Here is a 14906-nt window from a genome sequence, read left to right as displayed (position 1 = left end):
GTCAGCCTGAGCATCTCCACCCCTTGGAATTCTGTTCTTTCCTTAACCCCTTTGGGTGTGTCCTTCACTATTCCAGATATATCTGCTCAAGCAACTCCAAAGATTGTGGGAGTTGAAGGAAGCTGGGCAGGGACCAACAGGGGCCCAGCTCAAGCCCCACTGTGGCATCCTCTACCTCCTTCTAGCTCCCCAGGTCTCTCTTCTCACATCAGAAAATTTGCTGCCCACCTTTAACCAGAGGCCTGTGTGAATAACATAAGGAGGGCCGGGCGGCGGTGGCGCACGCCTTTAATCCAAGCACTTGGGAGGCAGAGGCAGGCAAATCGCTGTGAGTTCAAGACCAGCCTGGTCTATAAAGCCAGTCCAGGACAGCCAAACACAGAGAGACCCTGTCTCAAAAAACCAAAAAATAAAAAAGGACATAAGGAGGTCTCTCCGTATCTTGGGGGAATAGCTGTCCTATACCCACAATGCAGGTGCCACATGCAGCTCAGGTGACCCTCCTGTCCCCAGAACCCCCAGGAATTCTTTCTTCCTTGCCTGATCACTCTACTGCTCCAAGTAAGAAAAGTGCGTGCCAGACTCCTTGTCCTCAAGCAGCTGAGTGCCTCAGCCCATCTCTGTCTTGGCACCTGTTGTCAATCCCCTGGGAGACCCATTGTGTCCTTTTCCTTCCACATCTGTCCCCAAGGTGGCTGAAACTGACCCCTACACCCACACTTGCCCTCAGCTCTCATCTTACTGACCTCCTGGCCTGGGACCTCTGAGAGATCTCCCCAGTGTCTGTCGTCTCCTGATGCCTCTCACTTGGGCCATGCTGCCCCTGTCCCCTTGCAGACTTTCTCTCATCCCTGCTCTTCCCTTCACTAATTGGGACAGAGCCCAGTTGTCTTCTTAGCTCACCCACAGCTGCCTTGGGATGTGAGATCCACACCAGCTCCTGTGTAGAAAGTATGCACCGCTCCTCAGCCTTGCCCTCCATGGCAAGACCCAGCAACACTCATGCCCCCAAGGAATGATTACACAGGAAGGAGCTCTGGTAGAGATCCCACTGTGTCCTGCCCACGAGCGTCTCAGCCCACAGCGGACATGTCCCAAGTTCTACTCCTGTCCCAAGTGCATTGCCAGTATCCTGTCTTCCTTTCTCAGACCCCGTGTCAAGGCTCTAGAAGCAATGTCTATGGGCTCCCTTTGTTCTTGGCATACATGTTGCCATGCTCAGTAAGTAAGCCCAAAAATCTCATTGATTCCACAGGGTGAACTTTGATGAAACTGAACCTTAGTTTGTCATTGGAACTTTACGAGGAGGGGATACACATTGCTTAATAACCACTCAGGGTGAAAATTGTCACAAAAGATAGTAAATTCACATTAATGATATTATGTCTAATGGTATTAAGAAAGAAAACCAGGAGCTGGGGAGATGGCTCAGAGGTTAAGAGCACTGTCTGCTCTTCCAGAGGTTCTGAGTTCAATTCCCAGCAACCATATGATGGCCCACAACCATCTAGAATGAGATTTGATGCCCTCTTCTGGCCTGTGGGGGACCACTATAATTTAAAAAACAAACAAACAAACAAACAAACAAACAAACAAATCTTTAAGAAAGAAAGAAAACCAGGCAGCCAGGCCTGGTGATGGCATATGCCTTTAATCACAGCACTTGGGAGGCAGAGGCAGGTGAATATCTATGAGTTCAAGGCCAGCCTGGTCTACAAAGAGAGTTCTGGGACAGAGAAACAAAAACAAAACAAAACAAAAACAAAAAAAAGAAAGAAAGAAAGCTTATGTAAATTATGAAGGTCTGAACAGGATGCTTAAGATACATAAGGGAGGAGACTCTGAGATCATGTATATGGTATTAAAGTTTCTAAAGTCAAAGACCAATAATTATAAAGACTGGATAAAATAGATTTCTTGGCAAGCTTTAATTAGCAGTGGCTGGCTTTTAAAATACTATACAGCAGTTAAAAGTACAGGGCTGGCATAACAGATCTTCTGCATATTCACTAACCATGCTTGGAGACTATACTAATGAGGCCGAGGGACTAACAGGAAGAAAGAACATTTTCTCCTTTGTCCTCCAAGATCACAGAGGTCCCAGGGGACTGTGGGCCACCTCAAAGTGTTCTGCCAGTGTGGACAGTCACCCATTCTCTTGTTTGGGGTTCTAACCAGCATCCAGCCTCCAAAGGAGTCAATACACAGGAGAGGTTTCCTCAGTGCTTCTGAGGGAAGCCATTCAGGACAAGCAAGGCCTTTGTCTGCCTTACAGAGATGCACGAATGGTAAACAAAGGCTTGCAGGGTCAGAGGCTCCTCTCAAGCTCATGTGACCCCCAGGGCTGGATCCTCATCTGGCCTTGAGAGCACAGAAACAGAAATAAATTTTGACCTCCTGCATGGCCTTAAACAACCCAAAGGAAAGTGTATCCAAAGACCAAGAGGATTGGTAACCACCTAATGGATCACACATGCTAGACATTAAACATAAACACACAGGAGATGTTATTCAGACAACTATATCTTACTAATTTTCTTCTTGATAAAAAGATTGTGCAGATATAAGAGCTCAGACTTTGGCTCACTGTAGTACCTGCTCATAGCCATTAAATGATGGCTCAATATCTCTTCTTTCCCTATCTAGAAGCCATGTGGGAAGAACATCATGCTAACTTAGCTGATGCAGCAGCTATCAAGGGCATGGAAACAGATTGTGCATTCATCACTCTGGAAAGCAACCTTAGAGGCCAAAGAGCAAGGAGCCCCAAAAGTGGGGGTGCTTGCGAGATTCTAATGGAATTTTTTCTGGACATTTAAAACTCCTTTCTTTCTTTCTTTCTTTCTTTCTTTCTTTCCTTCCTTCCTTCCTCCTTTCTTTCTTTCTTTCTTTCTTTTTTTTTTTTTTGTTTTTTTGTTTGGTTTGGTTTGGTTTGGTTTTTTGAGTCAGTGCTTCTCTGTGTAGCCTTGGCTGTCCTAGACTCACTTTGTAGACCAGGCTAGCCTTGAATTCACAGCAATCTACCTGCCTCTGCCTCCTGAGTGCTGGAATTAAAGGCATGTGCCACCATGCCTGGCTTAAACTCCTTTCTAGACACCAGTTAAGGGCCATCCTTTCTTCCTACATCTAACAATTGGGATCTTTTAGATAGACTCTCTCAAGGGGTACCCCAAAACTGCCATACCTGATGCCCCAAATTCAGCTGTGTCTGGTCTAAAAGAAACCAGGGCAAATGGCTAACTGCGGTGCTTATTAGCTTATTAAGGCACATGTTGGCTTCCAGGCTCTCTTAGCATTGCAAGTACCCACTTACAGAGGCCATGCTGGCATCTTGGCTCCTCTCAGCTCTTCTTGGGCCACTCCTGCCCTTCTCCAGCTCATGGGCTTCCCTTCCCCCAGCTGCTTCTTCCTGTATAACTCTGTCACTTTGGCCATGCTTTGTTTTTCTCACCTTCTTCAGCCCCTTCCCTCTTGGCCTTCTCTCCTGTTTGTTCTCTTTCTCTTTTCTTCCTTCCTTCTCTCTCTCTCTCTCTCTCTCTCTCTCTCTCTCTCTCTCTCTCTCTCTCTCTCTCTCCTCTCATGGCCCGGTTCAGTCATCTGGAGATGTTCAGTCTACTACCTTCTCTCCCTGCTCTGAACTCCTCCAGATGTCACTGGCTGTACTCTCCTCTATACCTACAATAAAAACCTTCTCCTTAGCCATACCTTGGAGCAGCCGTGTCCTCACTTTATACATCTGGTGCCAAAACCCTGGACCTCCGTTTCTTTTGGACCTGACATGCTGGAGGATGCCAGCCCAGTCCTGAACCCAACCCCACAACGGCAGTTAGGGTTGCCTCCTCAGGGGACAGAAAGGTAAGAACAGGAGGTGGAAACTGACTAGGCAGCTTAGGGTAAAAAGAGCTCAAAGAAAAGTAACCAATTTCTTTCTTGACTAAAAGCTAGTAATGTCCTTAGGACTCTTGGCAGCTTCATCTTTGCCAGGAGCCAAAGATACCAAAAGTGTTTTCAGATCTCTCATCTTGGTCCTAAGTGCTTCTAGGGTCTTCAGAGGGGCAGAATAATAAAGTAGCAATGGCAGTCTGTTGAGAGAAAACCCCTCTTGTCAAAAGACTAGGCTTTCTGGGGGCAGGTCAGTCTCCTAGCCAGGAACCATCCCTAGAAGGGTGGATTCACCTGGAACCACGCTAGTGAATAGGTGGAAGAGTTAATCTTTGTAAGGATCTAACTATCTCTTATTGAGTCAACTATCACTAGACAGGCACACCGTCCCCCTTTCAGTGCCTTAGTTTAAGGTATGGCAGAACAGAATGGTCAAAAATAAGGAGGGGGGTCTATAAGCAATAACAAGTATGAGTCTTTTCTATCAAATACTATTAAATATTCAAATGTTTTATCTCCCCCTACCTTGTAAGGCTTATGCACATTGTTTAATTTCCTCACTCAGTGAAACCTTTGTTTACACAAAGGCTCCCTGCTGCATTCCGAGAATTTGATGGCCTGGAGCAGTGACCCTTTTCCCATTCCTCCTTCACTCCCGTGTGCCAGTTCTTTTCAGACTAGCCAACTAAATTAAGACTGAGGGCCCCTGGGAAAGCGGAAAGACACAGTCATCACCTGAGTCAGAACAAAAGCCAGGCACACTTCCTGTTCTCTCTGCTCCATCTTTGAGTGGACCTTCTTGATGAGGAGTACCTTTTCCCTTGGCCTGACATTTCACTTGGAATGCTGGTCTCTCTGTGACCTCGGATGTATTTCCAACTAGTCCCAGCCCCTCTTTTCTTTAAACCCCACAAAAAGAAGTCCCAGGCTATAGCCTGGGGACTTTTAGTACTCTTACCCTCAAGTCACCCACAAACCTCAGCCCTCCATGCTTGCTTTTCTTTCTGTTCCCTTACTGGTGAACAGGCCCCCATGGGCTCACCATCCAGGACCCAGTGGGTGTCACACTGTGGCTGCAGCTCCTTATTCAAGTGAGGCCATCCGCTCTCCACAAAGCCCCTCTCTTTATCCCCTCACTCTGGCCACACCCCTGCTCTCCCAGGGGCCATTTCTACTCCCTTGGTTCTGTCTTCTGCTGGGGACAAACCAGAAATGGACTTTGTCCACGTCTCGTTCCTGCAGCACCCTTCGGGAGCTATTTCCAGCTCTAAGGGCTCCAGGTGATCTACCCTGCCTGGTTCACAGCCGTTCTCCTCAGCCATGTCTGCTCACCCTGGCTTCCCAGGCAGAGCAGGATACGTCCCAGCACGTAGCTCAAAGCCTGCCTTGCTTTATCAGTCTTTTGACCCTGGACACTATTTTAGATGTAGACACAGGGGCTTGCCCTGATCCTATATTGCCTTGGAGTTTGAGGAGTCAATGACTCCATGGTAACAAATAATGTGGGTGATCTGCGGTGATGTTCAGGGGGACGGGCTGTGTCTGACCAAGGGCTTTTGTTACCAGGGAGCTCAGATAGCATTCACTCTGACACACACACACACACACACACACACACACACACACGCACACACGCACACACGCACACACGCATGCACACACACACACATGCACACACACACCATAGAAAGCCAATGGCCAGCACTTCTTACCGGGAGCACTCTGTCTCAGCACACTTGCTGGCCTAGATGGAGTAAAGATGATGGTAGAGAATGGAGCCCTGAAAGGGATGGAGAGGGCAGTATCGTGGGATGGCCCTGAAATGTGAGAGGATTAGAACCCAGGGCTCAAGGAGTGCTAGGGCCAATGGGAGCCTAGCTGCTCTCTCTTTTTTTTTTTTTTTTTTTTTTAGGGACCTGCATGAGGACACCAGGAGCCCTGGTTTTAATGTCACCTGAGAAGTAGAAGGGGGGACAAATAGTCTGTTGAGAATGGGGAGTGGAGCGCGTGCGTGAGGCTCTAAGGCACCATACAGGGCCATCTAGGCCCAGAATATCATCATGTAGTAACCCCCACAGGTCCTGGAAGATAGGAAGGCTTCCTGCCCTGTAGACCTGGGAGGGGCTGGGCCTGTTTGACAGGCACACAGGAAGTCAAGCATTGAGTGTTCTGTAGGTGGGGATTAAACCATTATCCTTACACATAGCTGTGACCAAGTACCTGAAAGAAACAATGGAGTGAATGGTACTTGGTTTTAGGGACATTTCAGTTCATCACAGCAGGGAGGACAGGGTAGAGGGGCTCCTTCCTGGACAGTGAGAACACGTGGTAGATAGCCCTCACACGGAGGCTGTCATGTGCACACTATATAAGAAACAAACTTCTTATCTTTAAGCAGTGTCAGAATGTATTAAACAACAAGACATTTATAAGGTTTCGTGGTTTCAATAACAGCCACTTGCCAGATAGTCCCACCTGCCTCGTAACCTGACTGAAACAAATGCGGGTTTGTGTTCTCCAATCTTAGTTGCTAACATTAACTCTCAGATAACACCCCACAGAGCACGCAATAAATGCATCGATATCTATATTCACATATGCAGTTTACAAGTCCCAGGCTCCAGCAAAGTTCAAGAGGATTCAGAAGTAGGCGGAGAGGGAGCCTGTACTGATGAGATAAAAACCAAACCAGTCCTGGAGGGGGCAGATGCTGCAGTCTAGGTGTGAGAGTGAAACTGGAGCCAGGTGAAAGATCCAAAGGGGTCTGGAGCAGGGAACTGGGGGCTCAGGTCCATCTGGATAAAAGGTAGACTGGCAGGCAGTCAATAATGGCATATCGACAGCAACAGACCAAGCTGAAGCTCCTGAGACAGGGGGATTCCTCTGCTTGTCAGACACCAGGTACAGATGTCAAGGTGATAGGTCAGTGGAGGCCATACCATCACAGTGTTAAGTGTCCATCAGTTTGTGTGGTCCAGGGGACGGAGCTACAGTCTTTCCTTGGTGTGGAGTGTCTGGTAAGTTCTTGGGCCTGGTTTCCCTGATCTGACTTTAGTAACACTCACATGCCCCGATAGCTCCATCTCATCCTCCATGTACTTGCAGTGTGGCTCCTGTTCTGTTCCCAGGAATAAGTCACTTATCAGTCTGTACTGGGTCGAGAGTGCCTGACAGATGGTGCAGTTTCTGAGTCCACCCTGGGGGTGCAGTCTTTCTTCTCCATCAAAATGGAGTCAGAGCAAAGCTGCATGTGAAATGGCATCTCCCAGAGCAGCGCACAGCCTTGAAAACCACTGTTTTATACAGTGTGGAGTCACGTAGAGCAGGCCACAACCTGACCTAAACAGAGGCTTACTAGAAAGTGGAGAAAACAACCCAGACACAACAGTAAGGGGACCTGGAAAGTTCTGCCCTTACTGACCTACTTCTGCCAGAGTCTGGCCCCACCTTCCAAAGGCTTCCTAATGTGTGCACGCAGCCTGCACAAACATCCTTTAAAGTTAGCACCACAAGGGCTGGGGGAAGTAGATCACTTTGCCTAGCTTGTGCAAGGCTCTGGGTTTTAGTTCAACAATACAAATACACACACACACACACACACACACACACACACACACACACACACACACACACTTTCACAAGCTAAGGACCTAGCATTCAAAACATGAGCCTGTGAGAGACACTTCAGACCTAAACCTTTAGAACAATGGACACATTTCTCTCATTCTGCCTAGCATGCACTAATGGGGCTAAATGGGAGGGAATCTCCCCAGCTTACTAATCTCTCTCTCTCTGTCTGGTGAGTGTGTGTGTGTGTGTGTGTGTGTGTGTGTGTGTGTGTGTGTGTGTGTGTGTACGTGCGTGTATGCCCAGATTTCCTCTTTTTGTAAGGACACCAATCACACTGGAGCAGGCTTTTCCCCTCAATGACCTCATCCTAACTGGTTACATCTGCAACAAGGCAATTTCCATATAAGGTCACATTCTGAAGTCCTGGGTTTAGGACTTCAACATATGCATCTTAGAGTATGCAATTCAATCCTTAATGGGAGGGCTCAGCCTCTGCATCAGTCTGGGAAGATGGAGACAGGCCAGGCAGGCAGGGGCACCCTCTTTAATGGCTGGGGTCTGAATGAAACTTAGAGAAGGTAAAATCTCCCACTTAAGATCAAACTAAGCTGAGGCAGCTCACATAGATCCAGGTGTCCCAGGCGTCTTGGTGTACTTTCTTCTCCTACACGGTATCCCTGAGGCAGAGTGAATTATAAACAACAAAGATTTGCTTTGTTCTCAGCTCTGGAGGCTAGACATACAAAAGCATGGGACTGACTTGAGTGTGGTGTGTGTGTGTGTGTGTGTGTGTGTGTGTGTGCGCGCGGGCACGTGCTCTCTCACATGTGTTGGTAGGGCCTTAATTTCCCTTTGGAAGATGTTGGGGGCTGCTGGATTAGAGGCCTGAATATTAAAGTCAGCTCAACCAATGACCTCTACCTGCCTGTCCTCCAGCCTTAAGGACCAGCAGGCCAGAGGAAGGTCATTGAGAGTAGCTGCTGGATTCCACAGATAAGGTGGCTGGCTGGGGGAGCCCTGCGGCAGACACAGGAACCAGCGCAAATTCTTAAAGAGGTGTCAGGACAAAAGTGCCATAGCTCTGTCACCTGCTGTATGCGCTCCCAGCCACTCACCAACAGAGCACTTGGGAGGGTCCAAAGGAAGCCAAGTGCAAAAAAAGAGAGGAGACGGAAGTTCTGCCCCACCCTGCTGAGCACTGCTCACCTGGGTCTTCTGGCACCGCCCCCCCCCCCCCCCCGCCACCCTCCTCCCCTCTTAGGTCTGCGATACAGTGAGCCAGGCTTGGTCCACCACTGAAAGACTGGTCTGCCTCTGAGTGTCATTCTATGGGTTCCACCGAGTTTCCCAACACCCTCAAGCCCTCTCTTGACTGCTCCTTTTCTCCTGCAAGACCTCATAGTCGGATTTCTGAGGCCACCCACTGGCCAGTGTTGGGCAAGAGGGCACTGGCTCCATTTTTTTTTCTCTCTATCTCTTGGGCCAGTGGACCTCAAGGAGAGAGTCTTTACCATGCTGTGGCTGTCCCAACTTGGCTCACTGACACTTCAGCTCAAGTCCTGCAATTTTGGAATCTGGTCCTTGTACCCTCCATCACTCCTTGATGACCCAGAGTCCTGTTGGTTCGCTCCCAAAAGCCTCTGGTTCTGCTACTGTCTTGGTTCTCAAGAGAACCCATGACCCACCACATCATAGCTGGGAACATCCACAAACTCTCATATTGGTTCCAAATGCCCAGAGCACAGAGACAGGATTGGAGAGAACTGAGCTAGCAGAGCAAGGAGGCACGGGTGTCCAGCAGCTAGGAATGGGGACAGCCTGAGACAAGGTCTAGACCTACAGACTATGGGGCCCCGGACATGGGTGGAGAGCAAAGGCTAGTTAAGAGTGCCCACGAACTGGTTCCATCATGTCCTATGAGCGCGCTTGGAAGCACAGAGGATGCCCACGCAAAGCAGTTGAAAGCAGTCCACAGACAGTGTAGGGGGCTGTGGATTCTGGACACCGTGGAAGGACCAGCTACTCTCAGGGCTTCTGATGGGAGCTCAGGAGATACACAGGGTGTCCCAGCTACATGGGTCAGAGCTGTGAGGAGCGTTCTTAACCACCTCTGCCCTCAGCCTTTTCCTGTCCCCCTAGGCTGCTGCAGCTTGCTCAACACTTCCTGATGAGTGATTTGGGCTTCACTTTTTCTTCTTCTCTTGCAGCAATGTAGTAAAAAAAAAAAAAAACAAAAAACCACCACAACCCTAAGTCCTGATAGGTTCCAAACCTCAACCTGCTGCCGGAAGGAGGAAGTGAAACCCGCTGGGGTGGGGGCTCTAAGCCGTCGCCCATCATCTTACGGAGAAGTAACCAGGAGCCACAACAAGTGCACCCACACCAAAGACATCAGGCTCATGGCGGAGGCTGCCGGTGACCCCAGCTGCGAGGAACAGGAAGAGCTGCTTGCAGAAGACAGCCAAGGGTGAGCATCCCTGTAGGGAGCTTGTTTTGTGCCAAGTCCTGAGGGGGCAGAGTCTTGCATGGTGGTTATCCACTGGGGACTTGGGGGTCCTTCATAAACCCCCTCTTATCGCAGAGGTGTGTGTCTCCTCCACCTACCTTTGCAGCTTGGCCTAAGTGGGCAAGGCTAGGTCTTCCTGGCTAAGATCCATAGCCAGGACAAAGAGAGTTGATGCTTGGTGTGGAAGGAACTGGGAGTGCCTGGGTGTGGCCTGAACAGTGGGAGAGAGCAACAACTGTGTTGGGAGAAACTGGGCCTAGGAATCCTAGCCAGGCTCCTCACCTCTCACTTGCAAGCTTGTCTGATGGGTCTGGTCTACCTTAAGATAATCAGAGGTCACCAGGCCTCAGGGGTCCCCGAGCTAGCTATGTGGGGGGATAGAGAAGGCCAATGGCATCTTGGGGACCAGGCACTGATGTTGGGTACAGCGGGTATGGGAAGGGAACATGGACAGAGGTAAAGGGAACCGCTACTCTGCCACGGGCAGAGCTGAGCAGAGGCCTCCAGGCTGCCAGCTGCTGAAGGGCATCTGTGATTTAAAGGACTGTTGATGTTCTTCTTCCCTGTGTTGGGTCATAAGCTGTAGGTTCCGGGGAGGGAGGTTGTCAGTGGGCAGGCGTGGAGACTAAGCCAGGCCGTTAGGGCCTGCTCTGCCATGGCCCAGGAACAGGTGTCAGAAGACAGTGTCAAGTCTTGAGGACCAGTAGGGCCTTCAGGGGTACAGAAGAGGACATGTCAGGGGCTAGAGGCCTCATGGGGACAGGATGTGGGGGTTGTGGTCCAGGTGCGTAAGAAGAAAGGGAAGAAGGAGGCAAAACCTTAGACACCCTAGAACTGCTGCCAGAGCTATAGGCTGTCAGGGAGGGTGTGGCCTTTGGGATTCAGACACAGGCTCAAGGAGAAAAGGCCCACCTAGCTGCCTTGTAAACTAGAGCCAGGCTCCAGATCATGGACAGGAACAGTGATGCCTCAGTTCTTATCTGTGATAATGGGAAAGAGGCCTCACGGTGAGGGGTGTGTGTTGGAGGTAGAGGGCCAACCCCAGCCTTTCCACTATTGCTTTCCATCTGGACGCCAGTTTGAAAGTGATACCCTCAGGACAGGAAAGGAGTCTGAAGCTAAGCAAAGGCTGGCCTGGCCTGGGTCAGCATCCATGTGCCAGCCTGAGGGTCCCAGGGCCATGTTGTCCCCAGAAAGACTCTATGAAGGCTGTCTCCCAGGAGAGGGGGACATGCACCATGACAGGCCAAGAAGGGCTCTAAGGACACGCTGCCCAGGCTGGGTGAGGACATAAGCTGTGGGGTGTGTGGAACAGGGTGATCGGACAACAGCTGTGATCCTGTTCAGAAATGTCCTCACGTCAGTGCCCCTGCCACCTTGTGCCCATAGAAGGGCAGCTGAAAGCAGCCAAGCTGGCCCCACCCTCCTCCTAGGCCCTTTCTTGGCCCCTTCTCTCAGCTGTCTCAAATGCCGAGGTCTAAGCAGCACAGTCAAGGGTGCCCACAGCTCTGCTCTGGCAGGCACAGCCGATCCCTAGGCATCTTGATGTAGAACTGGAGCCGGGCTGCACCTGTGCCCATCTGTCAGGAACTCCTGTTCCAAGGTTCTAAGACCTCAAGGGGTCTGGGAGCCCCCTAAAGATGTCTTCCCCAAAATGGAAGAGAAAAGAGGGCAAAGTGCTCCACCAACCTTTCAAAATGAAACTGAGACCCAGGGGGAGGTGGGGCTGTCCTTTTACAGGGTGACTCAGGGACCAGGGGATTCTCCTGTTTAAAGTGGTAAGAAGTCCCCGATGCCCAGAAGGGGCAATTTGGCCTAAGAAGTTCCCACTCAGGAATCCCCGGAAGGATCAGGGTCAGTTTTGGCTAGAGCAGATCGGGGGAATCCCCATCCCATGCTGCCCACAGAGGACTAGGCACACCAGGCAGGGGCCAGGCACCTCCCTCACACCTGCCCTGGTATATCAGAGTGAGTATAACACAACATCCACGCACTCCAAGTCCAAAGCAGGCCAAGCCCTTCCCACAGAGCCCTCAGATGGGTGGGATGCTACTGTGCAGCACTTTAGTATTCTCACCATTGATGTGGGACTTCCACTCTTTCTTGTTGGAGGTGCTCTCTCCCTGCCTGACTACCCAACACCGGGTCATTGGCTTGTTTTTGTCCTTTGGGAGCAGGGTGAGGCATCTCCACAGGGCTGCAAGTGGACTGGATGACAGTGAGGGAATGTCTTGGCCCAAAACCAAGCTTCAACTCCCCTGCACCTCCACTATGCAATGTAGTACCTCAGGAGCTACAAGGCAGCCATGCAGCTCAGAGATAGAGGCTCACAGATAAAGGATCAGCTCAACATTTCCTTGGGGCCTCAGACTCAAACACTATTCATGTTCTAGAGCCACAACTCTGTATGGAGCCATGCTTCCTCTCATTGGGGACAGACTCAGGTGAACAGATGTCTCTGCACAGGCGTGGGCCACTCCACGGGCTATTTGTTCCCTCGGTTGCATGGCTCATCTGGCCCTTGGGGTGTCTGCATCCTGATTTCCTCAGCATCTGATGCTGCTTTGCTGAGGGCCCTGCTTTGGGTCCTCATCTACCCTGGAAATCTTTCTGGCCTAGGCCCATATCTGCCGACCTACAGGACAATCTGAGGGTGACCTAGGCAGGGTTCCTTCCTGGACCACCTGTCCCTCTGACCCTCTGAGCTCTAATCAGAAGGAGGCCATGAGCACAATTGAGAGCCTTCATCTGAGAGGCAGGACCCCCCCCCCCAACCTTGCCCTCCCAAGGTGTGCTCTGACGGTGGAATGCCTAGGAGCTCAGTTCTGGAGCTCTCTCCCCAAGTAGAAGAACTGAGCCAAGCCAGGCCAAGTCAGGGGTCCCTAAAAACAGAGGGGAGAGCCAAACAGCGGTCTTCTTCTGGTAGACCCTAGGTTTTCTACCATATTCCATCCACCTCTTTCAGATCCCCATCTCGAGTTGGGGAAGGGAAAGCAGATGCCTGGCACATTTGAGACATCACGGGCTTACCTTTTGCCCTGTCCACTTGAGGTAGACAGTTCTGGGAGAGGCTGAGGACAGATGGCCTAGGAAGGGATGTCCCTGTCAGGGTGACACTACTTTTATACTAATGATTCTCTCTGCCTCAGTTTCCCTAAGGTGGTTATGAAAGGGAGTGGTGAGCCATGAGGAGGTGAGGGCTTGCCAGGGGAGGAGACCCACAAGAAGCAAACCAGGCCTTTTCCTCTAGGAAGCTAGGCTTTTGGGATAGGGTGTAAGATGCTATTTCAAGATGAGGGTACGGAGAAGGGTAAACGGTCACCATCTAGAGCCTTGGTTTCCTCAACTGTCCTTCCAAGAATGGTCCTTTTAGAGATGGCTTACTGTGACTAGACATGGCCTCTGTGGGCTTAGGGTGAGATGGAGGTTAGGCTTCTCCAGACTTCTTTTTCTTCTTCTTCTTCTTCTTCTTCTTCTTCTTCTTCTTCTTCTTCTTCTTCTTCTTCTTCTTCTTCTTTGGTTTTTCGAGACAGGGATTCTCTGTGTAACCTTGGCTGTCTTAGACTTGCTTTGTAGACCAGGCTGGCCTCGATCTCACAGTGACCCACTGCCTCTGCTTTCCAAGTGCTGGAATTAAAGGCATGTGCCACCATGCCCGGCTCCAGACTGTTTCTTAGGGTGTTCTGGTGAGAATACCCAGAGTGTATCCACTGCTATGCAAAGGAGGTTGACATAGAACCAGTGCCTTTGTGGGGCATAGAATGGGTCAGGGTGAGGGGTACTCTGTGGGAATAGCCCAAGTTGGGTGGCAGGTGATCTATAGAGACACCCAAGGCTGGAATAAGAGTGTTTTGTGGGTTATGGTCCAGGCTTGTATAGTCATGGGTCTCTGCATCTGCTCCAGTGGCATTGGACCTGGATCAGGTCACAAGGTAACTCTTGAGTCGGTTCCCATTGGCCCTGAGGCATCACGGCCTCTCTTTGGATAGCAGTGCTTTGATACCTACAGAGGACAGGTTTGGATAAAGGGGCTACTTGGTGACAGCCCAGCCCATTCCCCAGAATTAGGTTTTCGTTAGCTCCTACCCAGTACCAAGAAGCTAGCAGAGAGGCAAGGGGCTCCTGTGTTTAGAGTATAAGAATCTTAAAGTAGACAGCAGATGGGTCAGGAAAGCCTCTGGTTCTTTCTTGTGGCCAGACCAGTCTAACCAGGCTCCATTTGCTGATCCAACATTCCTTCCAGAGCCTCAGTCTAACCATCTGCCTTCTGGATAAGTGCATGAGGATGGGGTCCCATTCCTAGCACATGGGTCCTCTCAGGTTCACATCCTTCTGTCTGTAGTAAAAAGAACCACTCTCCCACCCTAAGGTGGCTGTACCTTCTTTACTAAAGGCAGTCTACTGTGAGTGCTCAGTTTCTGAGAAAAGTCACACTACCTGCCCTTGCCTCTCCTCTCCTCTCCTCTCCTCTCCTCTCTCTTCTCCTCTCTTCTCTTCTTCTCTCCTTTTCTTCTTTCCCCTCCTCTCCCTTCCCTCCTCCCTTTTCCCCTTATTTCTATTTCTCCTCTTTCCCCTTTCTACTTCTTTCTTCTCTTTCTCCTCTATCCTCCTCCTCTCTCTTTTCCTTCCCTCCCCTTCCTTCCCCTCCTCTTTCTTCTGTCCCTCTTCTCTCTTCCTTCTCTTACTCCTCCTTTTATTTCCCCTCTTCCTTTTCCCTTCCTCATCTTCTCCCCCACCTTCTACTGCTCCCTCTTCTCCCAAGAACCTCTCCTCAAAAAGAACTCAAGACAGATGGACATAGCTAGTTTATTCCAAAAAAAAAAATCTGGAAAGACTCTGTTACCCTTTCTCCTAGTCCCACTCCAACCACAGTTGGCTTCATCACCACACCCAGCTCCCTGGCCCCACCCCTAGCTCTGGCCCACCAGATCTTGCTTGGAAAGGGGAA

At 50.2% G+C, this 14906-nt stretch overlaps 1 protein-coding gene across 1 annotated transcript in view; it reads left to right on the top strand.

Annotated features, from left to right (window-relative positions):
• The first annotated feature begins 9754 nt into the window (after positions 1-9754).
• Positions 9755-14906, top strand: part of LSP1 (lymphocyte specific protein 1) — a 33779-nt gene continuing 28627 nt past the window's right edge. Inside the window, exon 1 of the mRNA XM_084773821.1 lies at positions 9755-9919. Within this exon, the coding sequence (XP_084629947.1) occupies positions 9852-9919 (68 nt within the window). The 5' untranslated portion in view covers positions 9755-9851. The remainder of the gene's footprint in view (positions 9920-14906) is intronic.

This window comes from Acomys minous (assembly GCF_964271855.1).
Source record: "Acomys minous genome assembly, chromosome: 2".
NCBI classification, from domain to species: Eukaryota; Metazoa; Chordata; class Mammalia; order Rodentia; family Muridae; genus Acomys; species Acomys minous.
The sequence above is the reverse complement of the archived record's forward strand: the minus strand, read 5'-3'. Positions and strand labels throughout refer to the sequence as shown.